The sequence below is a fragment of the Mesocricetus auratus genome, unplaced genomic scaffold, assembly GCF_017639785.1.
Source record: "Mesocricetus auratus isolate SY011 unplaced genomic scaffold, BCM_Maur_2.0 Super-Scaffold_100004, whole genome shotgun sequence".
NCBI classification, from domain to species: domain Eukaryota; kingdom Metazoa; phylum Chordata; class Mammalia; order Rodentia; family Cricetidae; genus Mesocricetus; species Mesocricetus auratus.
In genome coordinates, this window is record NW_024429189.1 from 95,874,336 (window position 1) to 95,895,685 (window position 21,350).

The 21,350-nt window shown below is 41.8% G+C and overlaps 1 protein-coding gene and 1 long non-coding RNA gene across 5 annotated transcripts in view; one reads left to right on the plus strand and one right to left on the minus strand.

Annotated features, from left to right (window-relative positions):
- Nucleotides 1-38: 38 nt before the first annotated feature.
- Nucleotides 39-21,350, plus strand: part of LOC121140517 — a 59,496-nt gene continuing 38,184 nt past the window's right edge. The window contains exons 1-3 of one of the 4 annotated variants that reach the window (XR_005877400.1): nucleotides 111-956; nucleotides 3,848-3,932; nucleotides 5,496-5,651. This is a non-coding gene — a long non-coding RNA (uncharacterized LOC121140517). The other 3 variants (XR_005877402.1, XR_005877401.1, XR_005877399.1) reach the window with 3 other exon arrangements.
- Nucleotides 1,839-11,354, minus strand: Il1a (interleukin 1 alpha). Its single transcript, XM_005068609.4, has 7 exons — nucleotides 11,275-11,354; nucleotides 10,568-10,622; nucleotides 9,228-9,276; nucleotides 7,847-8,075; nucleotides 5,984-6,157; nucleotides 5,023-5,144; nucleotides 1,839-3,160 (listed from the first exon to the last, which is right to left on the minus strand). Exons 2-7 carry the CDS (start codon nucleotides 10,612-10,614, stop codon nucleotides 2,972-2,974), a joined length of 810 nt encoding a protein of 269 aa, XP_005068666.1. The 5' UTR covers nucleotides 10,615-10,622; nucleotides 11,275-11,354; the 3' UTR covers nucleotides 1,839-2,971.

Genomic DNA, 21,350 nt, shown 5'->3' on the forward strand with positions numbered 1-21,350 from the left:
CGGTTGGCCCCGGGGCCTCCTCGAGGCTCTGCGATTGGAGAAAATCTCCGAGGAGGTCGGCCCAGTGGCCGGGTCACTTCCGTGGTGTCTCTGGGCTGGAGCCGGTGGGTGAGGCTAGAGCTGACAGGCAGGCGCGCAAAGAAGTAGAGCTTACTGTAGCCAGATAAGGGCAGTTGTGACGGTTAGACAGGGAGAAACAATGCTCTGTATCAACCAGGCTGGCGTTGGCCGCAAATAATAGCATGCCAAATGAAAGTAGTCCGTAGTAGTTACTGTTTTCATTCTGTGGCCAAACACCTGAACGAAACACGTTCAGAAAGACTTACTCTGGCTTATGGTTTCAGAGGGTTCAAGCCAGGGTTACTTGGTCTCTTCACTTGGGCAGAGCATTCTGGCAGAGGGGATATGTGGCTGAGGCTGTTTTTTTACCTCTTTACGGACAGGAAGCAGAGGAAGGAGGATAGGAAGACGCCAGGGCAAGACAGAGCCCCTAGTGATGTAGCCTTCTAATGACCTAGCTCATTCGCCAGCTCCCAACATGTCCATCATATTACAAAATCATTGAGGGATCACTCCATTGATGAGGCCATGATCAAATTGTTTCTGGAAAAATGTTCTGAGAAACACATCCAGAGATTAAAGAAAAGAGAGGAAAACCATCCAGGAGTGGAGAAGAATGTTATGGAGGGCTAGAAGAGCAAGGGGTCAGAAAAATTAAAACAAAACAAAAGAACAAAAAAAGATTTCCCAATAATGAGAAAATTAGAACAAAATTACATGAATCCAAGAATGGAAGTAAAACATGGAAACATAATAGCTTATTTAAACAGAATAACATCAAGAAGGTAAAGTTAAAATGCTAACAGAAGACCACTAGAAAGAAAAAAGAATCAAGGAGAAAAGAGAGAGAGAAGAAAGAAAAAAACAGAACCAGCAGCATACATAAGCATAATTAGGTGAGTGTTTGAAGAGCAATAAAACAAAACAGGATCACAAAAGTTTTGCTGTTGTTGTTTTTAATATGATACAAAGGGATGCGATGTCTTGGGTTAAGAGTGTATACTGCTTTTGCAGGTGTCAGAATTGGTTCCCAGTATTCACATCAGGTAACTCTGGTTCCATAGGGTCTTACACCCTGAATTTATATTAGCTTTGTTAGTTGTTCTCCTGATGTCCTCCACCCACTCTGTCTCCTCAACTCCTGCCTCCACTTCAGTGGGGCTCACTGAACTCTGAGGGGATGGGTTTGGTGGAAACATCTTGTCTAGAGCTGTGTAGGGACCTGGTTTTGTGAAATGACACTAACTGTAGTGAATTATGTGAATGCCTAACCAGTTGTTCCCAACAGTGAGGTAATGAAGACAACAAATACAAAACAACCCCTTCACATATTAACAACAACAACAACAACAACAACAACAAAACGCAAAACAACTGTTGTGGAATAATCTCTTTGTACACTGTGAAGATGTGTCTCTGCCATGGCACCTTCTGATTGGTTTAATAAAGAGCAGAATGGCCAATAGGTAGGCAGGAGAGGATAGGCGCACTTCTAGGAAGAGATAGAAACTCTGAGAAGAAGAGATAGGAATTCACCATCTAGACATGGGAAGATGGATGTACAGTATGAAGGAGAGGGAAGGAGCCACGTGGCAGAATGTAGGTCAATATAAACGGGTTAAGTTATATGAGCTAGTTGGGAAGAAGCCTAAGCTAAGGCCAAGATCTCAGAATAAGTCTCAGGTCATTATTTGGGATCTGGCAGTCCAAAGGAAGTCTGACAACAAGCAACCATCTATTGCAAAACCCAAGCAAAAAAGATAGCAAATAAATATATGTCAGCTCAAACTTGTTTTATTTAATTAATAACCAACAATAATGCACTGATTATTATTATTGGTACTCATGTGACGCTGTGGTGTGAGAACAAATTTGGAACCCAGAGGAAACACTGATTACATTCTAGAAAGGAAACTTCAGGTAACAGTGATGTGGTAGTCACAATTAAGATCTTTCCATCTTTGAATTGTTGGATTTAATTGCAGGTGAGGTTGAATGATGTAAGAATACCCAGATAACTTTAGGGACAGAAGGGTGGAAGAGTGGTCCAATTATCATCTTAAATGAACAAAGTAAACAATACAGATTCATGGCCATAATTACAGGATTCCCAAGTAAGAGAATGTAGAGAGCTTCATGGCTGTGGAAAAAGCATAACGTCTGCAACATGGAGCTATAGAGTAGCTACATCTAACTAACTCCACCTAGAAAGCCCTGCTATGGAGTAGCTACATCTAACTAACTCCATCTAGAATGCCCTGCAGTTGAGGACTTAAGGATGTGCCATAAATAATAAAATTATCATAAATATATTTATAAATACATATATAAAATAACTTAAAAATAGCATTCAACATTCTGTCTTCTTGAGGTTTGTTACAGGAGGATTTCATCCAAATGCTCTCCTTGGAATAAAACCCACTGAGGTAGGAAAGATGTAGCTGTTGTCCCCTTCCCTTTAAAAATGATAGAATTAAGTTCTTATAACTTTATCCTACTCAGTCAGCAATTTGGAAGCAGAAGGTACACAGTTTGATTGACTTAGTGGGTCTGTGGATTCTCTTTCCAACTGCCGTTGAGTGTACATTTTAGTTTTCTTATGCTGTAGTTAGCCCATCTGTAACATGGGTAGAGTCTTTTTGATCACCACAGCTCTGTTCCTCCTAAGAATGTCATGAATAATAATTAAAGTGATTAGTACTGTGCAAAATATAGGGTGCTCTTTAAATAACAAATAACATTATGTGTCGAGGTTGATTCCATTAGGCTTTGCTCTTCTCTCACAAAGAGGGTAAACATTCATTTAGAATTACAAAGGCTCAGCACATGCCATGCAAGTGACTCAGGGTGTAGAACCTTCTGTACACGGTACATACAGATTGTTAGCACTTCTCAAGTAAGTGGACCCCACTTAGGAGATCTGGAAGTCTGTCATCGAGGGCAGTCCCATTGCCAGGTGCACCTGGCTTTGTTCTTTTGTGGCAATAAACAGCTCTGGATAGGCAGCTGATGTGAAGTAGTTCTTTGAGTTGACTGTTTTCCAGAAGAAAATGAGGTCGGTCTCACTCCCTGTGATGACTTTTGGTATTTCAGGCATCTCCTGTGATAAGCAAAACAAAATTCTGTTAGTGCCCAAGAAGGTGCTGGAAAAAAACTGAAGTGTCACCCTCTGGCATCTGGCCTTCATGAAAGGCAGCACTCTAGAAGCCTGACTCAGATATGAGCCAGGTTCCTTCATTTGTTCACTCAACATTTATCTCATGCCTATTCAATGTATGGTCCAGACTATTCATGACTTAATTTCCTTAGTTGATTGGAGAGAAATCTAAATGAATCATGCAGACTGTCAATGATATCAGCATCTCCCTGTATCCAGACAAATGAGGCAAAACACCGCACATGTGTATCCTGTTTTAAATGCTGACACCAGGTACTCTCCCCAAATCTGAGCACTGATGATTCAAAGACCTCTAAACATTCTGAGCCCCCAAGCATACACATTATACCTTTCTGGAAACAGTAGAATGTTGAGATGATGTTAGCTCTGCGTTTCAGTCAAAATCTGAAAGTTAACCATACCCATACACACAAAACCCTGAAACCCCACAATGCTTCCCTGATGGATTGGTTGCTGAGGCCTTTGAACACAACCTTTTTAGATTATCCTCTTCATCTGAGTATGAATAAACTCTGACAATAACCTTCATTGAAAAATACATTTCAAATTCTGTGTTTGTTAAGAATCCCTTTTGGACTCTATAAGTAAATAACTTGATCATCTTCCTAGGGGTTTCAACATCACATTGTCCGTCCAGACCTGCTCATCTCCTGCTTTTACCCTTTCCTTGTCGTGCCTCCAGATGACTATACAGGTCTGTTCCCTTGTACGTGTTCACCTTATCCTCCTGCCACATTTCACCCATAACTTCCCAGCTGAGTTCTCTGCTTTCACTAGTGCTTTCCTTCTAGACTGTTGTCTACTTAAGAGATGTAACTGATACCAGCACCCTGCACTGTCTGAAACCCCTTAGTGGCTTTCAGTTGTCTATCAAATGCCTGCTGACCCTTGCTGCTGGCCTATGGGCTCATGAAGTACTGGGGAACGCAGATCCGTATAGGCATAGGATGGCCCATCCCTACCTCTTACTAGCCTGTCTTGTTTCTCTGGGAGCTCCGCTCTTGTCCCTTTCTCTAAACAACACTCTGTCGTTTTCTCTTAGTACCTTGCACATTTTCTGACATTTTCCTCTTTTTATTGTTTTCTATTTGACTTATCTATTGTCTGTGTATGAGAATACTATGTCCCATAAGTTTAGGGATTTTGGCTTGCCATTCTCCATAGTTTTTAATGCTGTACTTGAAAAAGAGAAGGCTCTTCGTAATTAATGGCTCCTTGAATGAATTCATGAGTGAAGCGCCTGCCCTACTTAGTAGGTAACACTTTCATTTTATTTGATTTAGACAGAAATACAGGTGTCCACAAAAATTTCTGTGGAAATTGAAGGCACTAAATTGTACATTTACTGAATGAGAGTCATATTCTTCTCCATGGGAAAAATGACTAATGCTTAAATGTGTGTGTGTGTGGGGTGGCTGTAGAGACCATAGAGATGTGATAAGAGACAGCAGTATCACCAATAGACCACTGGAGTGAGAAAGCAAAGGCTTGAGTGTTGTGGCTCTTAGTTTTTGGCTTCACATGTGTTAGCAAGTTAATCCTCTCTGATCTCAGTGGACTCATTTGAGTTTGTTTTTGAGGTTTGTCCTGCTCTCATTCAAGTCAGATGGTAGATGTCAGTAAAGGTCAACAGAACAATGGATGCTCTGGGATGGGAAGGAAATACAGTCAGGGAGGGAATGGTGAGTATGTACTGACTGTCACAAAGGGGACGCCTGCTTAGACTGCTTACAAACAAATGAGGGAGGCAAATGAGGGCAAGGTTAAGATGGAAGTCAACTGACCTTCAGCAACACGGGCTGGTCTTCACCCTGAGCACTCACAAACAGCTGAGTATTCGAGATTTTTAGAGTAACAGGATATTTAGAGTCGTCTTCTGACGAGTAGACATACATGTCAAATTTTACTGTCAAAGAAAAAGCCAGAAAGAAAGTAAATCCACTATTTTTTAAATATAAAAACAGGTGTTTAGATAGGTGTGTGTGTGTGTAGAACACATGTAGACTAAGTCAATATGTGGGGAAACTGTGGTAAGTAGGAAATAGGATACACAACAATTTGCAAAAGTCATAGGGTACAAACTATGGCCTTGACCTTGAGTGCTCACAAACCGCTGGGTGTCGGAACTGAACATGGTAACTGAAGTGTGCGCAGTGTCTCAGATCAGAAAGGACCATGCCTGCTTATTATAAAGTTGCTACTGTGGCTCTTTAAAAGTAATTCTGTATGTTGATGATGTATTCTGAATCTAAAACAGGTTTATTATGAAAGCTGGATTTGTACAAGAAAGTTTGGACCCTGAATTTCGTCCTTCAGACCCTGTTGCAGTTGGGGCTGTTTGGCTTTCCCTTCATATTAGCAAGCTCTTCCTAGCTGAACAGAAAGTGACTGTCTGCACCTTGTTAGCTTCTGGGTAAGTCATTAAATATTTGTGGCATTCAGTTTTCTCTTCTTTAAAATCAGAATAGGGAGGTCGTGTTGAGAGTGTCTATAAGCACCCAAGAGGTGCTACATCAGAAAGCTCTCTGTCCCATGTTGTGGACTCAGGTAGGAAACTGCTCTCTGGTGGAACTCAGAGATTTGGATGACAGTCTGTCCTTTCCAGGGATTCTTGGTGGGGGTGGGGTGTGCCATTCTGTTCTAGAAGAATTGTGCAAAGCCCGGGAGGTAGATAAGTTTGTGCTTTGAAAGCAGAAAGAAGCAAAGAAACCCAAGGAGGGGAGGAGTGACAAGGTAGCCATTTACCTTCATGTTGCAGGTCATTTAACGAAGCTGCTTTGAGATGCACTTGGTCTGCATCCAGGTAGATATTTTGATTGAGGGAATCATTCAGGACGAACTCCTGCATGACTCGCCTTATCAGTTTGTATCTCATATTGCTCTGGAAGACGTAAGGTGCTGAATCTGATTGGATGGTCTCTAGGATCATTACCACAAGTTCAGGTTATTGCCTAGTTACAAATATAGGTGATGTACACATGCTAATACAAGCATCAGATGTAGCTCTGAGAGGGACTGTAGGGGTCACCAATCCAGGTGGAACAGCCAGAGTTGAAATCAATCAGCAGAAGGCTTAATTCCGGTTAGGGTTTCTATTACGGTTATTTCTTAATTTTGTTTTTTTTTGTAAACCAATTCATTAGATGATAATTTTATTTTACCTTTTGAAAGAGTTCTTGAGAAACTTTTGCATTTTTGTTAGCTATTTGCTTTTCTTTCTCTCAGTATGGAGCCCTGGCTGGCTTGGAATTTACTCTACAGACAAGAATAGTCTCAAACTCATAGAGATTCTCCTGTCTCTGCCGCCCACTGGGATTAAAAGTGTTAGCCACCATGCCTGGTTCTGTTAGCAGGTTTCCAAAAAGTCAAGGAAGACTACCAGTCTTCCCAATCTATATTTTTCAGATGAGCGTATGCTAAGATAAAAGTAATTGTGTTAAAAATCGTATACCATAATGATATGTCCCCATTATCTATAACACATATAAAAATCTTCCTGGAAATTGTATGTATGAGTAGCTTCATGAATCTCCAGGTTCTGACTATTTCACTTATAGGATGCTATTCTAAGAAAATGAATGGTGATGGAAATTGGCATAGATGTTTATTGCCACTTCTGAGTTGAAAAATTTGCCTGTAAAATGTCTGTAATATATTAAATGAAAAAGCTGGATATGAGATTGTGTGTAGTATACCAGTGATGATGTTGGACATGTTTGCTCTAGTGTGTATCTGTATGCACAAAAGTCTTTTAGGAACCATTCCCTGGTGTTGGTAGGGTTAAAATCTTGGTGGCAAAAATGAGTGAATGTTAATGTTCTTTCTTCTACTTTGTTTTATTTTAAAACTTTCTAGGTGGAGAGGTATTGTTGTCTAGGTTTTATATTAAAATGAGTACTTGGTTTATGTTTCCTATGGAGGAATGAATAGCAAAGACATGAAAGACAAACTCAGGGTTCTCATAGTCATAGTGGACTGAATTAGCTGCCAGGGTTTCCCACATAGAGGCAGAGCCTCATTTCCTCATATGTAAATGGAGAGGGGAAGGTTGTTTTGGAGTCTACAGAGAGTGCAGCCATCAATAAATTAGTAGTGTTGCATCATTTACAAAGGCATTGGGAGTAATCACAATGGCTGACATTTCTTGGGTGGTGACTTCACATTGGACATTCTTCTAGTCTAAATGTTTTGAGGCATTGGCTTCTTTAATCTTTACAGGAACCCAGTGAGGTGTAAGACTTGGTCATCTCTATTCACAGTATGGGGAACTGAAGCCCAGAGAGATTGAGGAACATGACTAAGGAGGTGACACCTAGCGGAGGTCATGAGCTAATGGACTATGACTGCTTTCCCTCCAACCAAAGACCTTTGCATGACCTTTATAATAGAGCCGGGAAAGGAGCCCTTGAGCAACTGTTCTAGATGCAGGTTACTATTGATCTCCCCCCTCTGGAGAAGAGTAGCATTTCATTTTTCTTTGTTATAGTTATTGACCTAATGTCTGCTTGCTTCCTATTATTTTGGTTCCAAGATTTATTTTCTTTCTACTCCATTATCATCATTTGCTCAAAACTGAAAAACTGGATTTTGTTACGTTTTATCCCTTACCTTCTAAATTGCGGGTTATGGTCTCCAGGTCATCTTCGGCAAAGGCCTGATTGAAACCCAGTCGTCTCTTCTTCAGAATCTTCCCTTTGTCGGATGTTGCTGCCACCATCACTAGGCTCTCTTCAAAGGTTAAGCTGGACATCTTTGAGGTTTCAGAGGTTCTCAGAGATACAAATTTATCTGTGCAGTTCTCATGGAGTGACCCATAGCTTGCATCGTAGAAGGATTTCTGTAAGGAAGGGAAGGGGCACCTGAGAGCTTATCTTTGGCCTCATGATGAGACTTTTTAGTAGGGTCTGTATCCCACAGACTTAGTGAGAGGGATCTCCATTCTGGGTGTAGGGAACTGTGCTTCATCCCTCCCTCTGGCCCTCCTCTGCCCTTCCTTCCCCTCTGCTCCATTCCTTCTGGTTTCCCTTCTTGAATTTCCCTGAAACCACATGGCTGGGGTGAGGGAGGTCTTTTCACCTGTCTTTAGGCTCAAAAAGAAAACATTTTAATGAAACAGGTTAACATGTGATCCTGGTGAGTGAGATCCTTCCATCAAGAGGTCTGACATCTACTCCAGAGTGCTCAAAATATTAAAAAAAATACTTTTGACCCTCTATATTGCCTGCTCAAATTAAACCAACCTTAAGGTTCAAAATATTTTTTAAAACTAAATGACATCTGTACTAAACATGTGAATTTTTTGTCATTACTTCCTAAATAATATAATCACTGATTCATAAGTATAACAATTTTTTATAGTGTTCACATTGTGCCAGGTGTGGTTACGTCAACTAGATACGATTTAAAGTCATTTGAAATACATGTATATTTTATACAAACAGAAGGTCACTTAATATAAAGGACTTGGACATCTGCAGGAGGTGATCTCCCTGGGGGCCTTGCAGTCAAGCACCCATGGATACCATTAGTATGGCTGTTTTCCTGGAAGCAGCTTTTAAAACAGGTATCACAGATACACAAAATAATTTGCTGAGCTTTCTCTATCTCAGCTCTGTGGGCTATCAGGCTATCTCTAACCTCTGCCATTAGTGTTTGATAATGACATCAACATAGAATGTTAGGAGATAAGAGGTGGATTGAAGCAACTGGCTAAAGATGACAAAACTAACAATTTGAAGGAGCCTGACCCAGAAGTTCTTAGGGCTTCTGTTAGCTCTTCTCTGTTATAGAAGAATCAATGAGCATGAAGAATGCCAGTTAACTGATAGTATAGAGAGGCAAGTGAACTCCCTAAAAATAAATATTTTAGACCTTTAACAAAAGTGTATAATACTTGACCTTCATTGTGCTTTTCTGGTAGAGGAACTAGTGTGTAAAAAGAAAAAAAAAAGAAAACCCAGATCTATAAGAATGATAATCATATGCTTACCTGACTCAGAGAGAGATGGTCAATGGCTGAATTGTATTCCTCATTTTCACTGTCAAAAACATATAAGGATACTGTATTTTTGTTCATCATTTCACTGAGGTCTGTAGGCATCATATCTTAATGACCACATTAACTTTGGGTAGTACAGACAACATTCCTGAATACTGATTTAGACATAGGCACTATTGAGTCTGAATGCTCTAACACAGCAATGGGTTTTAGTGGCTGTTTAAGAGTTACTCTATTCTTAGGAGAACTTGATCCCAGTCAGGATGAGAGTCAGCTCTACAGTAATTTGGGCATATGAACATGCACGCACACACAAACACACACACACACACCATTACTCTTTGAAAAGTTAAATATTTCTACATATTCATGTCTACACACATAGTAATTCATCTGTCACTAATTTGGAATTAGTAATTATTAGAACAGCTTTGTACTTTATCTGTAAGAATTAGGCATGACTAATAAATCAAAGAGCCTAATTGGGCTTCAGGAAAGGCTGAAGCTGCTAAAAGAAAAGAGAAACTTTTGAAGCACGTCAGACACACGTTGTCATACACTGTTTTCATATACTCACTAAAACAGATTCCATGTTTAACAGTTCAAGCACTAGTTTGTAGCCTCATTAGCATTACATTAATTGTAAACAAGAACATCCTGTTAGTTAAGAATGTTCTAGAATTTCAGCTCTGCTCATTTTTTTTTTCTGTCAGGAAGTCTTTAAGAAAATACTTAGTTTAAATTATCTTTCTTACTTCATTTATGTGACATTTGATATTTAACAGTCCTTTTTATAATACAAAATAACAAATTTTCTTACAGTGTCTGATAAATTTTTTTCAGGTCCTCTTGCTAAAGATTTGTTGTCTAACTACATTCAGCTCTGCTCATTTATCTTCTGTATCAGGGTGAAGTTTGACTGTGGGTGTGAGTTCATGTGCCCAAGAGCTGTTTCCTCCTCTTGACTGGGAGCAGATTCTCTCAAGAATGAATTCTCTCTCAAATAGTTCATTAAGTTCATTAAAAGCTGCTGCCGTACGGAGCACACAAACTCTTTTGAGTGCCTAAGTTGATGTTGATATAAGATTATGTAGGAGTCAGTATACCTCAAAAATATTTTTCTAAATTCCCATTTTTGTTAGGGAAATATCACTTTAGCATGTTGGATGCCTTGTCCTTCTAGTTCTTCTCTGGTCTTGCCTGAACTTCAGAGCTAGCATATATCTACAGAGTCTCTGACAACATGGCACCTGACTCTTCAGCTGCCTCTCTCAGGTCTTTAACACCTAGTTGGAGTCATTGAATCACAAAAAGTAGAATGTGTTTCTTACCTGTAACAGTTCTTCAGGTCTTCAAACAAGTCAGGGACTTTGGCCATCTTGACTTCTGCAAAAGAACACCAGTGGTGGTCAGCTCTCCATCTCTGAACCCGGTGCTTGCAAGGGCAGTGACCCTGCTTTGTTCTTCTTGAGAAACGACAATGAGTGGCTGACTTATCACAGGCCCAGCATTTCCTCTATTCTTCTTCACACTCCCTTACATTATTTGTATATGCTTTGGTCACCTCTACTAGTTTGTACATTTGTTTTAGAATGGTTTCTATCTTGGTATTCTTTGTGTCCAGCTCATTCCATCACACATAATAGGCATTCAATCAATGGTGGATAGAATAAGAAAAAAAAAAAAAAAGGAAAACCACCTGCGTGAGGTATCTGCCTGTATAGAGGTGAGGGAGATACAGAATGGGAACCAGCATATCTCTCTCATTTTTGTCAGTAGAGATTTCCTATCTCCAGGAAAAGATTCAGCTGTACTGATGGATTCTCTCCCAGGAATCCTGTTCAGCTGCCTCCCCAGGTCCTTATCACCAGAAAGAGAGTTCTCTGAAATCTGTGATTCCAGTTCCCACACCAAATCAGGAACAACAAGAAAGGAAAAGAGAACAGACCATATCCTTACAGAAGGTGCCTCGAGAGAAGACAGTCGAGGAGCAAACAAAGACAATCTTTATAGCCTCAGATATGATAAAGGACAATACCTTTGCCGACTCAAGCTCCAATGAGGTGACTCCCTCTCTGCCCTGGAGACTTATGCCTGAGTCAGGCTTGTCGGTCTTTTATAATCATCTCCCTCAAGTAGGTGTGGCCACCAGTGTGTCACTGGGAATTTACAGGAAATAATTCTGCTTTGTATCTTTCTATGTTCACTCAGCTTGATACTGGCCAAAATGCAGCTCATACACTTTGGTAATGATGTTGTTTGCAAAGATTCCACCGGCTGTTGGCTTGATTCATCTATTTATTGCTTGTTCCATATGATTATAAACATGTAGTCTTGCAAAAAGAGGAAGAGTAGCAGGAAGTTCACCAAGACACTCAGAGCATTTGGTGGAAGAGGAAAGCAGAAATCCTCAAATCAGAGGGTTAGACTGAGTAAGATGGGCGCTTCGGGGGTATACTTTGTGTTTGGTCTAATTTGTTTATTGTGCTCCAGGATTGAATCTGGGCAGGATAATTGGCAGCTAAGGCATGACATTTGAGCAGAAAATGAGGTTTACCCATCCCCTCTGAAGATAAAGGTTTGCTTGAGTAAGTCAGGAATCTGAGTATGGAATGACAGCCTTATGGTTAGAGGGCAGAGGTGATAAAAGTGACATTGACCATGAAGATCTGGGCCCTCTTACTCCTTTGAGTAATGTCAACACATTTCCCACAGAGATGACAGCTTCAGGGGAGAACGCTCAGCCTCAGCCATGTCATTGTAAAGTGACCCTGTCCCACTACCTAAAGACAAGGATGGATCAGAGGTGGGCAAGGGTAGCTACCCACTTAGGCAGACAGGGACAAAAGTCCAGCCGGGACAGTGGCTCAGCTCAGGAATGGAGGCTGTGGGAAAGGAAGATATGGATTCTTATATATGATGTGGAATCAGCATTGCCTGGTCATTTTTATTAGAGACATTTTCAGTACCTAAGGTTGGTCCAGTTCAGGTGGTAGAGCACCTGACTTTCAGTAAATCAGGGTTTCGCCTTTCCTAGTTGGCATTAAAGCCACACACATTTTAAATAAAGGAAGTGAGTGGTAGACGAGGAAAGAAAAAATGGCAGAGAGAGAAAGGCAAGCCACTGAAACACAGGATAAAAAGAAGCATGGGACTAGGAGTACAGTAGCTTATATGTGTTGGATGAAGTATCCCATCTGGTCCTGCTTAACCATAGATAATGGAGCAGTTTAAACATTCATTGGTTCTATTGCATATGGAGATTCTCCAATTCCAGCTCTGCTGCCCAGCCTGCCCCTTCTCGTGTTGTTTTTATAAACAGGAGTCAAAGATGAGTGATATCCTAAATGAGGGCAGAAAGGATGCTGAAGCAGACTGGAGTCAAAGTGTGGGTGTCTCTAAACATGTCTTATATGAGCAGCGATAGCAGCCAGCTACCCCCATATCTCTGCGTACCGTAGTTCCCCTTTAGGCAACACAGAAATGTTAATCTTGTCATCTTCTGCCTGTTGGACATCATGTGAGGACAATCACTACGAAACAAATGCAAGGTGCATTGTGAATGTGGGCTGCTATGGAGATGCAACTAAACACAAATAATGACATTAATGATGGCTCTAGTCACTTGAGAGTCTGTAGAGTCATCACCGTGATGCCTTAGTTCACAGAGGGAATAGACTTCCTATGAAAATAGGGCTTTAAAGACTTCAACAGGGAAGACATTTTCAAGTGAGGGCCACTACTGAGGCATCGAAGCTATTTGGTTTCTGAGAACAATGCATGGCGCCTCTTTGGCAATCTGGGAAAGCACCTTTGGGTCTACCATCTGTGGCAACACCCAGTCCAGCTCCATCTTCATTCCTGCGTTGTGGAGAATTCCCCAGATGAGAGTTGGGTTGAGAAACAGCCCATTTGGGTCAGTGTCTCTCTCAATTTACCATTTCACATGATCTTCTTGGAAAGTGGTTTTAAGGGAAAAAGACAGTGCAAGAGGTTCAGAGAGTGAACTTGTTTGGTGGGGAGCTTACCTTCGTGAGAATGTACACCAAGTGTGTCTAAACCAACTCTTCTAGGGAAGGGAGAGGGGGATGCGTTGGGTAGGGCTTTAATGGTGTATTTGGTTCGGAGCTTCTAAGTAATTCGGGGAAAATATTGTGCACTTGTTCTGTGCCATAGGTGCTGCTGGACATTAGCGTTTTCTTTTCAGCAGCCACCAAACTAAGCACGCAAGATGAAGTGATGGGTGTTGGTAGGTGAATGTGCTTCCTAAACCCAGATGCTATAACTCTGAAGGATCTGCCTGCCTGCCTGCCTGCCTGCCTGCCTGCCTGCCTGCCTGCCTGCCTGCCTGCCTGTCTGTCTGTCTGTCTGTCTGTCTGTCTGTCTCTTTGCCCTTCCTTTCATCCTTCTATCTCATCCCTTCTCTCCCTCTGTCTTTTGTTCTTGACAGGGTCTCACTATATCTCTGAGTCTGATCTCGAACTCTTGCTCATCCTGCCTCAGCTTCCTGAGTGCTGGGATTATAGGCACAGCCATGTATACTTATCATAAAGATCCAAAGAACCTTGGTGACACTTTTGACAATTGCCTTATGGCTCTCAAAGTGCTCACACTTCATCCTCCAACCACACACATTCAGTGGCCATTTCTATCCCCTTATGTGGCTGAAGACCTTGGAAGAAGAAGGAAATGACCAAATGAAGGTCATAAAACTGAGACACAGACACAGCCTGTACTTGAAACCCAGGATTCTGATTCCAGGTCAGATCTCATTTGCAGTCTGAACCCTAGAAGGCTTTATCACCATCACTGTCAAGTGACAGGGCTGAAATGCATTGTCTTTAGTGATTCTAAGATTTTATACAAAAATAAAAGATGGTCTAGGGGGATGGCTCAGAAGTTAAAAGTGATTGTTGGAAGAACAGGAGGACCAGAGTTCAGATATCCATAACCCATGTAAATGCTTGGCAGCCATTTTGTAACTCCAGCATCAGAAAACAGAGCAAGGAAATCTGGAGCAATCCGGCTAGCTGGACTGATTATATCTGCAAGCTCGGGGTGACTGAGGAAGGTTTCTCATATCAAGCCCCAGCCTCAGTACTCACACACACACACACATAGAGTATATGCACATGTGCTCACACAAACACACTCCCCAACACAAAACAAACCCCAAGGATCAGGAAGATTTTCTCCTTGCTCTCCTCTAGTGAGATCTCCTTTTATTCTGTGGTTCTCTGAAAACAGAAGGAAGGCTTCCAGTATGATTGAGTAACAATTGGCAGTGGAGTATGGCTGTGAACTTAGGCATGGTCTGCCAATGTACCATGAAGGTGGGAAGCATAGGCAAACACCTTCAGAATTCACTTTAAAATTAGCACATGGTGCCTAGATACCTTGAATACAAAGAGAAGCATATCTCTGAATTTTTCTGGGGTAAGAACTTGGCCCTCTGTGTCCCTGGGCTCTGTATTCATAGATTCAACAAACTGTAGGCAGAAATACTTGGGGACAGTGGGAAGGAGAAGTATCTGTATTGAACAATGTAGATACTGTTACTATGTTGTATCTGTTTTAGCATCATTCTGTAAGCAATACAGTATAACAGCTTTTTACAGAGAATAAATACTACATTAGGTGTTATAAGAGATACAGAAATGATTCAAGGCATATGGGGACAATGTATAGGTTATGTGAGGGCAAAGCTGTGTTCTATCTGGGATATGAGCATTTACAGGGTTTGTCATTCGTGAGGACGTAGGGATCCTGGAATGAACTACTTGTGGACCTCACCGGAGGGTGTGTTTCTCTTTGGGTGATATGCTGCCAGTTCAGAGGAGTAACACCTGAAGAGGCAAGTGAGTTTTATAGTCTCCATTCATGCCCTTCTTAGTTTTAATCTACTTTTTAATTCTATGACAGTTAGGCCAGAGGAAATGATGTTCATAACACCCTGTTAGCTTCCAGGTTTTACAATATATTATCTCATCTAATCTTCTCATTAGACCAGAAAGGTAGGTAATCCCCATCACATTTTACAGAGGAGGAAGTAAAGTTCTAACAAAATTAAGTAACCAGCCCGAGGTTGCCAGGGTCAGCAGGTTGCGGAAATAGGACTCAGACACGAGCCTACATTCAACCACAAGGCTGTCTCTATGTCTTAATGTAGTCTCTCAACCACCCTCCACTCTGTTTTCTGGTTCTCTTTTAAATGGGGTTTTACTCTTTCTATTTTGTCTTGTCTACAGGGAGTCCTACAGTTACAAGCTACAGAAGGTACACTTTGGAGACCATCTACTTTAAACTCTCAGAAAAGAGCTTAGGCTTAGTTGGAGACTACATATGAGAGCAGGAAATAAAATTAAAACTCAGCTCTTGATTCTGCCCTACACTATCCTACTTCTGAAGGACCGAGGCTTTTCAGTGAAGTGGGGAAAGACAAGAAGTAAATTCTCCTGTGACTTCTCACTCGTAAAAAGTAGTTATAGGGGCTGGTGACATGGCTCAGTGCTTAAGAGCACTGGCTGCTCTTCCAAGTTCAGTTCCCAGCACCCATGTGGGGTGGCTCACAACTACCTGTAACTCCACCCATATGTAACTCCAGCTCCAGGGAATCTAACCTCTTCTGGCCACCCCGGGCACCCACATGCATAACACACACACACACACACACACACACACACACACACACACACACACACACACACACACACTTTAACACACTTTAAAGGAGTTACAAAGAATGAAGGAAATCTATAATACTTCTGAACTTTTTTTCCTGTCATTTACTTTATATCAAGCGAGTACAGCCAACTATGGTCTCTGATCTTCTCAAAGCTGACAATGAAGCCAATGATGACCCCTGACACCACATACTTAATTACGCATTGAACTTAATTGTAATAAAGGTATGAATTCAAGTTCTATCTCTATAAAGTGTCAAGTTCTACGCTACCATTGAGCTGCATCCCCAGCTTGCTTCGTCCTTTCATAGGATAACAATTTGAGTTTGAGAACTATTTCTAGACTGTAAAACAGTACACAGAGAGATGGCAATGCATCCATAAAGGTATCAAAAGCGGTCTTTCTATCTGATCTCAAATGTGTGTGATTAAGATGTTCTGGGAGCCCAGGAGCAGAGGGACAGCCCTGGCTTGGAGGCGATGAGAGATTCAGAAGTCTGCAGCAGCAGGAGGGACACACACAGATGAAGTTCAGTCATGCAGTCACTGGGGATCTGAGACCCCTTCTCTCTGCTTTGGTCCGTTCCTTCCCTTATGGGTGCTTTCTGTTTCTGAATTCCCTTTCTCTCACCTCTTGAAATGCTGAGTAATGAGGCCTTGTCTCTTCCTTGCCTTTGTACTGGTTGCCGTTCAGAAATGAGCTCATTAGCAGGCTTCCTGTGTGGCAACCCTTGTGCCTGGACCCATCTTGTCTCTTCCTTTTCTTCTTCTGGACTAATTGTGATCTTCTGATCAAAAGGTCATTTCTTCCCTTTTGAGTCTTTTTCTCATTGGAGTCAGTATTATCTCCACTTTGAATTTGTTTCTTAATAAAAAAAATAGTGTGATTAAAATGTTTATTATTAAATAATGCTGTGTTGGAGAAATATATAAAAAGATTAAAATAAAGCCCACAAGAAATGTAATAACTAGGAGTAATTACTACTATTTATTTTTATGTTATTTCTTCAAGCCTTCATGTCTTTAAGGCCTATGTAAATTCTTTTTTAGGTAATTGGAATACTCTAAAGTCCTTTGATGCTTGCTTTCCTGGAATTAATGTGTGGTCACTAATATCCATCTGCTCATATGTGGGCATGCCTGATGAATGTCTGCCTTCCTGGTCTCCTTTGCGGTTAGACTGAGGACACATGGCAAACTCTGGCCACCAAACGGTGAGCAGGAAATGATTGATATTCTGCTGATGCAACGAGGCATGGGCCTTCGTCACTTCCCTTGATGCAGCAACCTTGGAAGTCACGTGTTCCAGATGCTGCTGTGGCAAAGGCTAGAACACCTGCGCTTGGCTTTGTGTTCGTGAGAAACACAGCTTTAGTTTTGGCAAATCACTGAGATTTCAGTTTGTTTCTGTGGTAAAACCAGACCTGTTCTGACTAATGCTGTGTGTGTGTCTTGCTCCCTTCTTTACCACAGACCAGGATGACATATATTCTCTCAAAACTCCTCTCTCACACAGTCAACTTCATCTTGGACAGCATGGTGTCTACAAAAGCATTCTTCTCATTGTTCTATCTGCCCTCTGGGAGAGGGATTTTCCAGTAAGACAAGTCAACATCTTAACTAGATGCTTGCAGTGGAGCTAAGTTTGGATTTCAGATGTCAAGATAAACTGGCTGTGAGAACAAAGTGGATGATAATAAAGTTGGTAATATTGAGATAATAGGTCAGACAAATGATAAAATAACTGAGTGCTTATGTAGTGTTCCCCAGTCTTCCAAAGTGCTTAAACATTTTTATGTGTGTATAATGCATTCATGTGTGTGGGTTCACATGTGCACACATGCATGCATGTGAGTGCCACTGCATGCCTGTAAGGGTCCTCTCCTTTCACCTACTTTGAGATAGGGTCTCTTTCTTGTTTTGACCCTGTGTCCTCCAGGATAGCTGGTCTGGGAGCTTCCAAAGATTTATCTGTATCCTCTCATCTTGCTGTAGGAGTGCTGACATTATACACATGCACAACCACAGCCAACCTTATATGAGTCCCGGGGGTTTAAACACAGGTCCTTATGCTAGAGTGACATGTGAATTTATCTACTGAGCCATTTCCCCAGACCTCATGATGTTTTTTAATAAAGAGACATATAAGAACTTAACATGATGTGAGGCTGACTTATTTATTTATTTATTTTTAGTTTTTGGAGACAGGGTTTCTCCATATTGTTTTGGAGGCTGTCCTGGAACTCGCTCGGTAGACCAGGTTGGCCTCGAACTCACAGAGATCCACCTGTCTCTGCCTCTCAATTGCTGGGATTAAAAGCATGTACCACCAACGACTGGTGAGGCTGACTTTTTATGCATGCCATCAGTCCTATGACCAGTGTGTGGTTCTCTCCTTCCTGTTTTTAATGTGAACTGTTGGCTGAAGACGATGAACCTCCAACTGAAGCAGCTAGGGTACAGGGTGGGATCAACAGGTGGGACACAGTGTGGCCAGCCAGGCAGATCTTCATCTGATTTCGATCTTGGCCACTGCAGGACCTTAGTTCTCACACTTCTCGGGGCTTCCCTTATGTATGAGGTGGAAGATTGGACCAGATAATTACTTGGGGTATTCTGCTGGTTATCCATTCCAGATTTCATAATGACCCTGAACATGACCATGTTCTGCAATGGCTCCCTTGTGTTCCTGAAGCACTGAATCTGGTGGCATAATGTCCCTTTCCAGACTCACTCCTTACCCTCCTCTTGTAAATCTTTAGTTGTCTCATGCACAGTAATTCACAGATGCGGGCTAAATTCTCTTCACTTTTTTCCTTCCCAATTTCAATGGCAAACTTGATATTTTGACCCTAACAGAAATAAATCCTTTCTTAGAATAGGCATATGTGACAAGTTAGAAGGAACTGTTTTTCTACCATGACTGTGAAAGGGTCATTGGTTACTCAGTCTTGCTTTCAAGAAAGCCTGGAATATGTGAAAGACATTCAGGGCCCTTTATAGCCTTTAAGGAAAAGAAGTTTTTGTTTCCAAGACAGAAAATCTTGACCAGTTTTAATAAAACAAATCGAAGGGAGGGGGAATATGCTTTTAACTCTCTTTTTTGCTTTCTTTTGTGGGTTTTAGTGCCTATGGGGGCATATTTCATCCTCAGAGGTACTGTGAGTCTCTTGGAAGAGGAGCAGAGCCACTTACTGAGCTTGGGCTCTGGAGTGGAGCCCTGCGAGCCCTGGGCAGGTGTTCCTCAGAAGCACTGTGGGAGTCTGGTAGCTGGCTTGCTTCATGGTTCAGTCAACAGTGAAGTACTGGAGGAGAGCTGTGGGAAAAGGAACAGCAAAGAGGCCCACCGTTTTTAAGTTTTTTTTTTTCCTAACTTCTGGAAACAAGGCAAGGTGAGCGAATGCAAGGAGAATAGCAGTAGCACAGACAGAAGCAGGCAGTCAGGGGAGCGCACAGAGGGAGGGAGCGCCCTCCGCCCGCCCGGAAGCTCACGGAGTGGGAGGAAGCTCAGGCAAGCCTTCAGGGAAGCTACCTTAAGCTGCCTTTTAGCTTGGGAACTTGGATTTGCATAGCGGAGAATGGCTATTCCAGGCTGAGGAAACTGGGTGAGTAAGGCTTAATTAAGGCTTGTGTTGTATCTCCTACTGTGTGGTAATGGGTAAGCTGCTCATCCTTCAGAGCTTGGGTTGCCTCACTTGCAAACTGCTCTGGTAATTCCTCACAGGGTTTTGGAATCATCACATTAGACTGTGCTTCTGAGTGTCCAAGTTAGTGTTGGCTGCCTTTCCCTTCTCTCTAGAGGCCACATTTTCCCCAGTTTTACTCCTTGGTGAAGCTTATTCTTTCTTTGGAATTTATTTTCCTTCCACCCATGGAACTGAGGTGACTTCTTTACTCATTATCGAGGTCCGTTCTTGACACAGGATGGAAACACAGATTTCTGAGAGTAAGGAATGCCAAATGTGGCTAGGCAAAACAAACAAATTAATAAACAAAAAAGTTAAGCTACAGTCAAAAGGATTCTAAGTATAACACAAACTTGTCTACATTAGGCATACCAGGCTGGGATAATTATTAAAGGTTATCTCCTCATTCATTCACTCACACACACTTCACTCATAGAAGATGGGGTCTTTGATGTGGGAGCATACTGAGAGCTAAGGACCGAGCGGTAAGACAGACACAGTGTTTTCACTTCAAGGAGTGCTTCTGTCAGCAGAGAGGTCACACTGCTTACCCTAGGTATGGTGTTGTCTTAGTCTACTAGCACAGCTAAGAGCAACAGAAATTCTCGAGCCTCCGAGATAGGTGCTCGCTAATTCTGGTGAGGTTCACTTTCTGGTTCATAGATCACACTTTTCTTCAAGCCTTGCATGGTAGAAAAGGGCAACGGAGAGCTCCAGAAGATCTCTTTTACAAGATTACCAGGTAGTGTCCTCAGAAAAGAGATCGCCTCTCCCAGTGCCTCATCTCCCAATGTCTTTACATTTGGGATTTGGATTCCACACATTAATTTTGGGGGAGCTGGCATACAACCATTTCAGTCTATAGCTGGTAATCATTAAGGAAGAGAAAGTGTGGGATGCTATGAAGATATGTGTGGGGAGACCTTGACCCCCTGAAAGTCCCCTTGAAAAATCAGCATAATGTCTAGGTAGGGAAGGAAGAGACATAGGGAGAGAGTCATATTCCAGCTAACATGTATGGCCCATGCAGAACCCTGAAGCTGGAAGATCTTGAGTATTAGAGAGACAGAGAGCAAGACAGTGCAGAAGCTCTGAGAGTGAGGATGCATGAGGCATAAGAGTTGGGATGGAGGGAGGGGGCAGGAAGGGCAGCTTGTCATAGGATACCAAAATCCTTTTAGGAAAGCCCTTTGAACTCTGTATTCTACTTTTAGATATTCTTCTTAAAAAATTCATTCCCAGGATTACCTAAAACTTTGCCTTTGATTTCTCTTGGTAGCTTATAATGTGGTGTTTTGTGTTTAAGCCTTTAATTTATTTGGAGTTTAGTTAGGTATGACTGGAAATCCTGGAAGTTTGGCATTGAAGTATACTTTCCGTCTCTTAGACAACTTTTGAGGAAATCGGAGACCAAGGAGTGAGAAGCCTCTACTTCCTTCCTTAGAGGGATATGACTATCACTTCCCCTCTCTCCACTTTGCTTCTACGAATTCTTTCTTTCCACACTGCAAAGTCCACTACTTCAGTTCTCTAGAAATTCCCACAGGCTGCTGGCAAAGCAGAACTAACCAGTGGGGAAATCTGGGTAATGCTTCTGTATTTGTGAAACTTACCCTGTGTGGTGACTCAGATTGTCCAGAGACAGCATCATTCTTCCTCCAGACTTCTCCATTTTCCTAGTCCAGACTCAAGATCTTGATGCCATCATAGAGACCTTTTCTGCTGTCCTGTATACCCAGGTGACC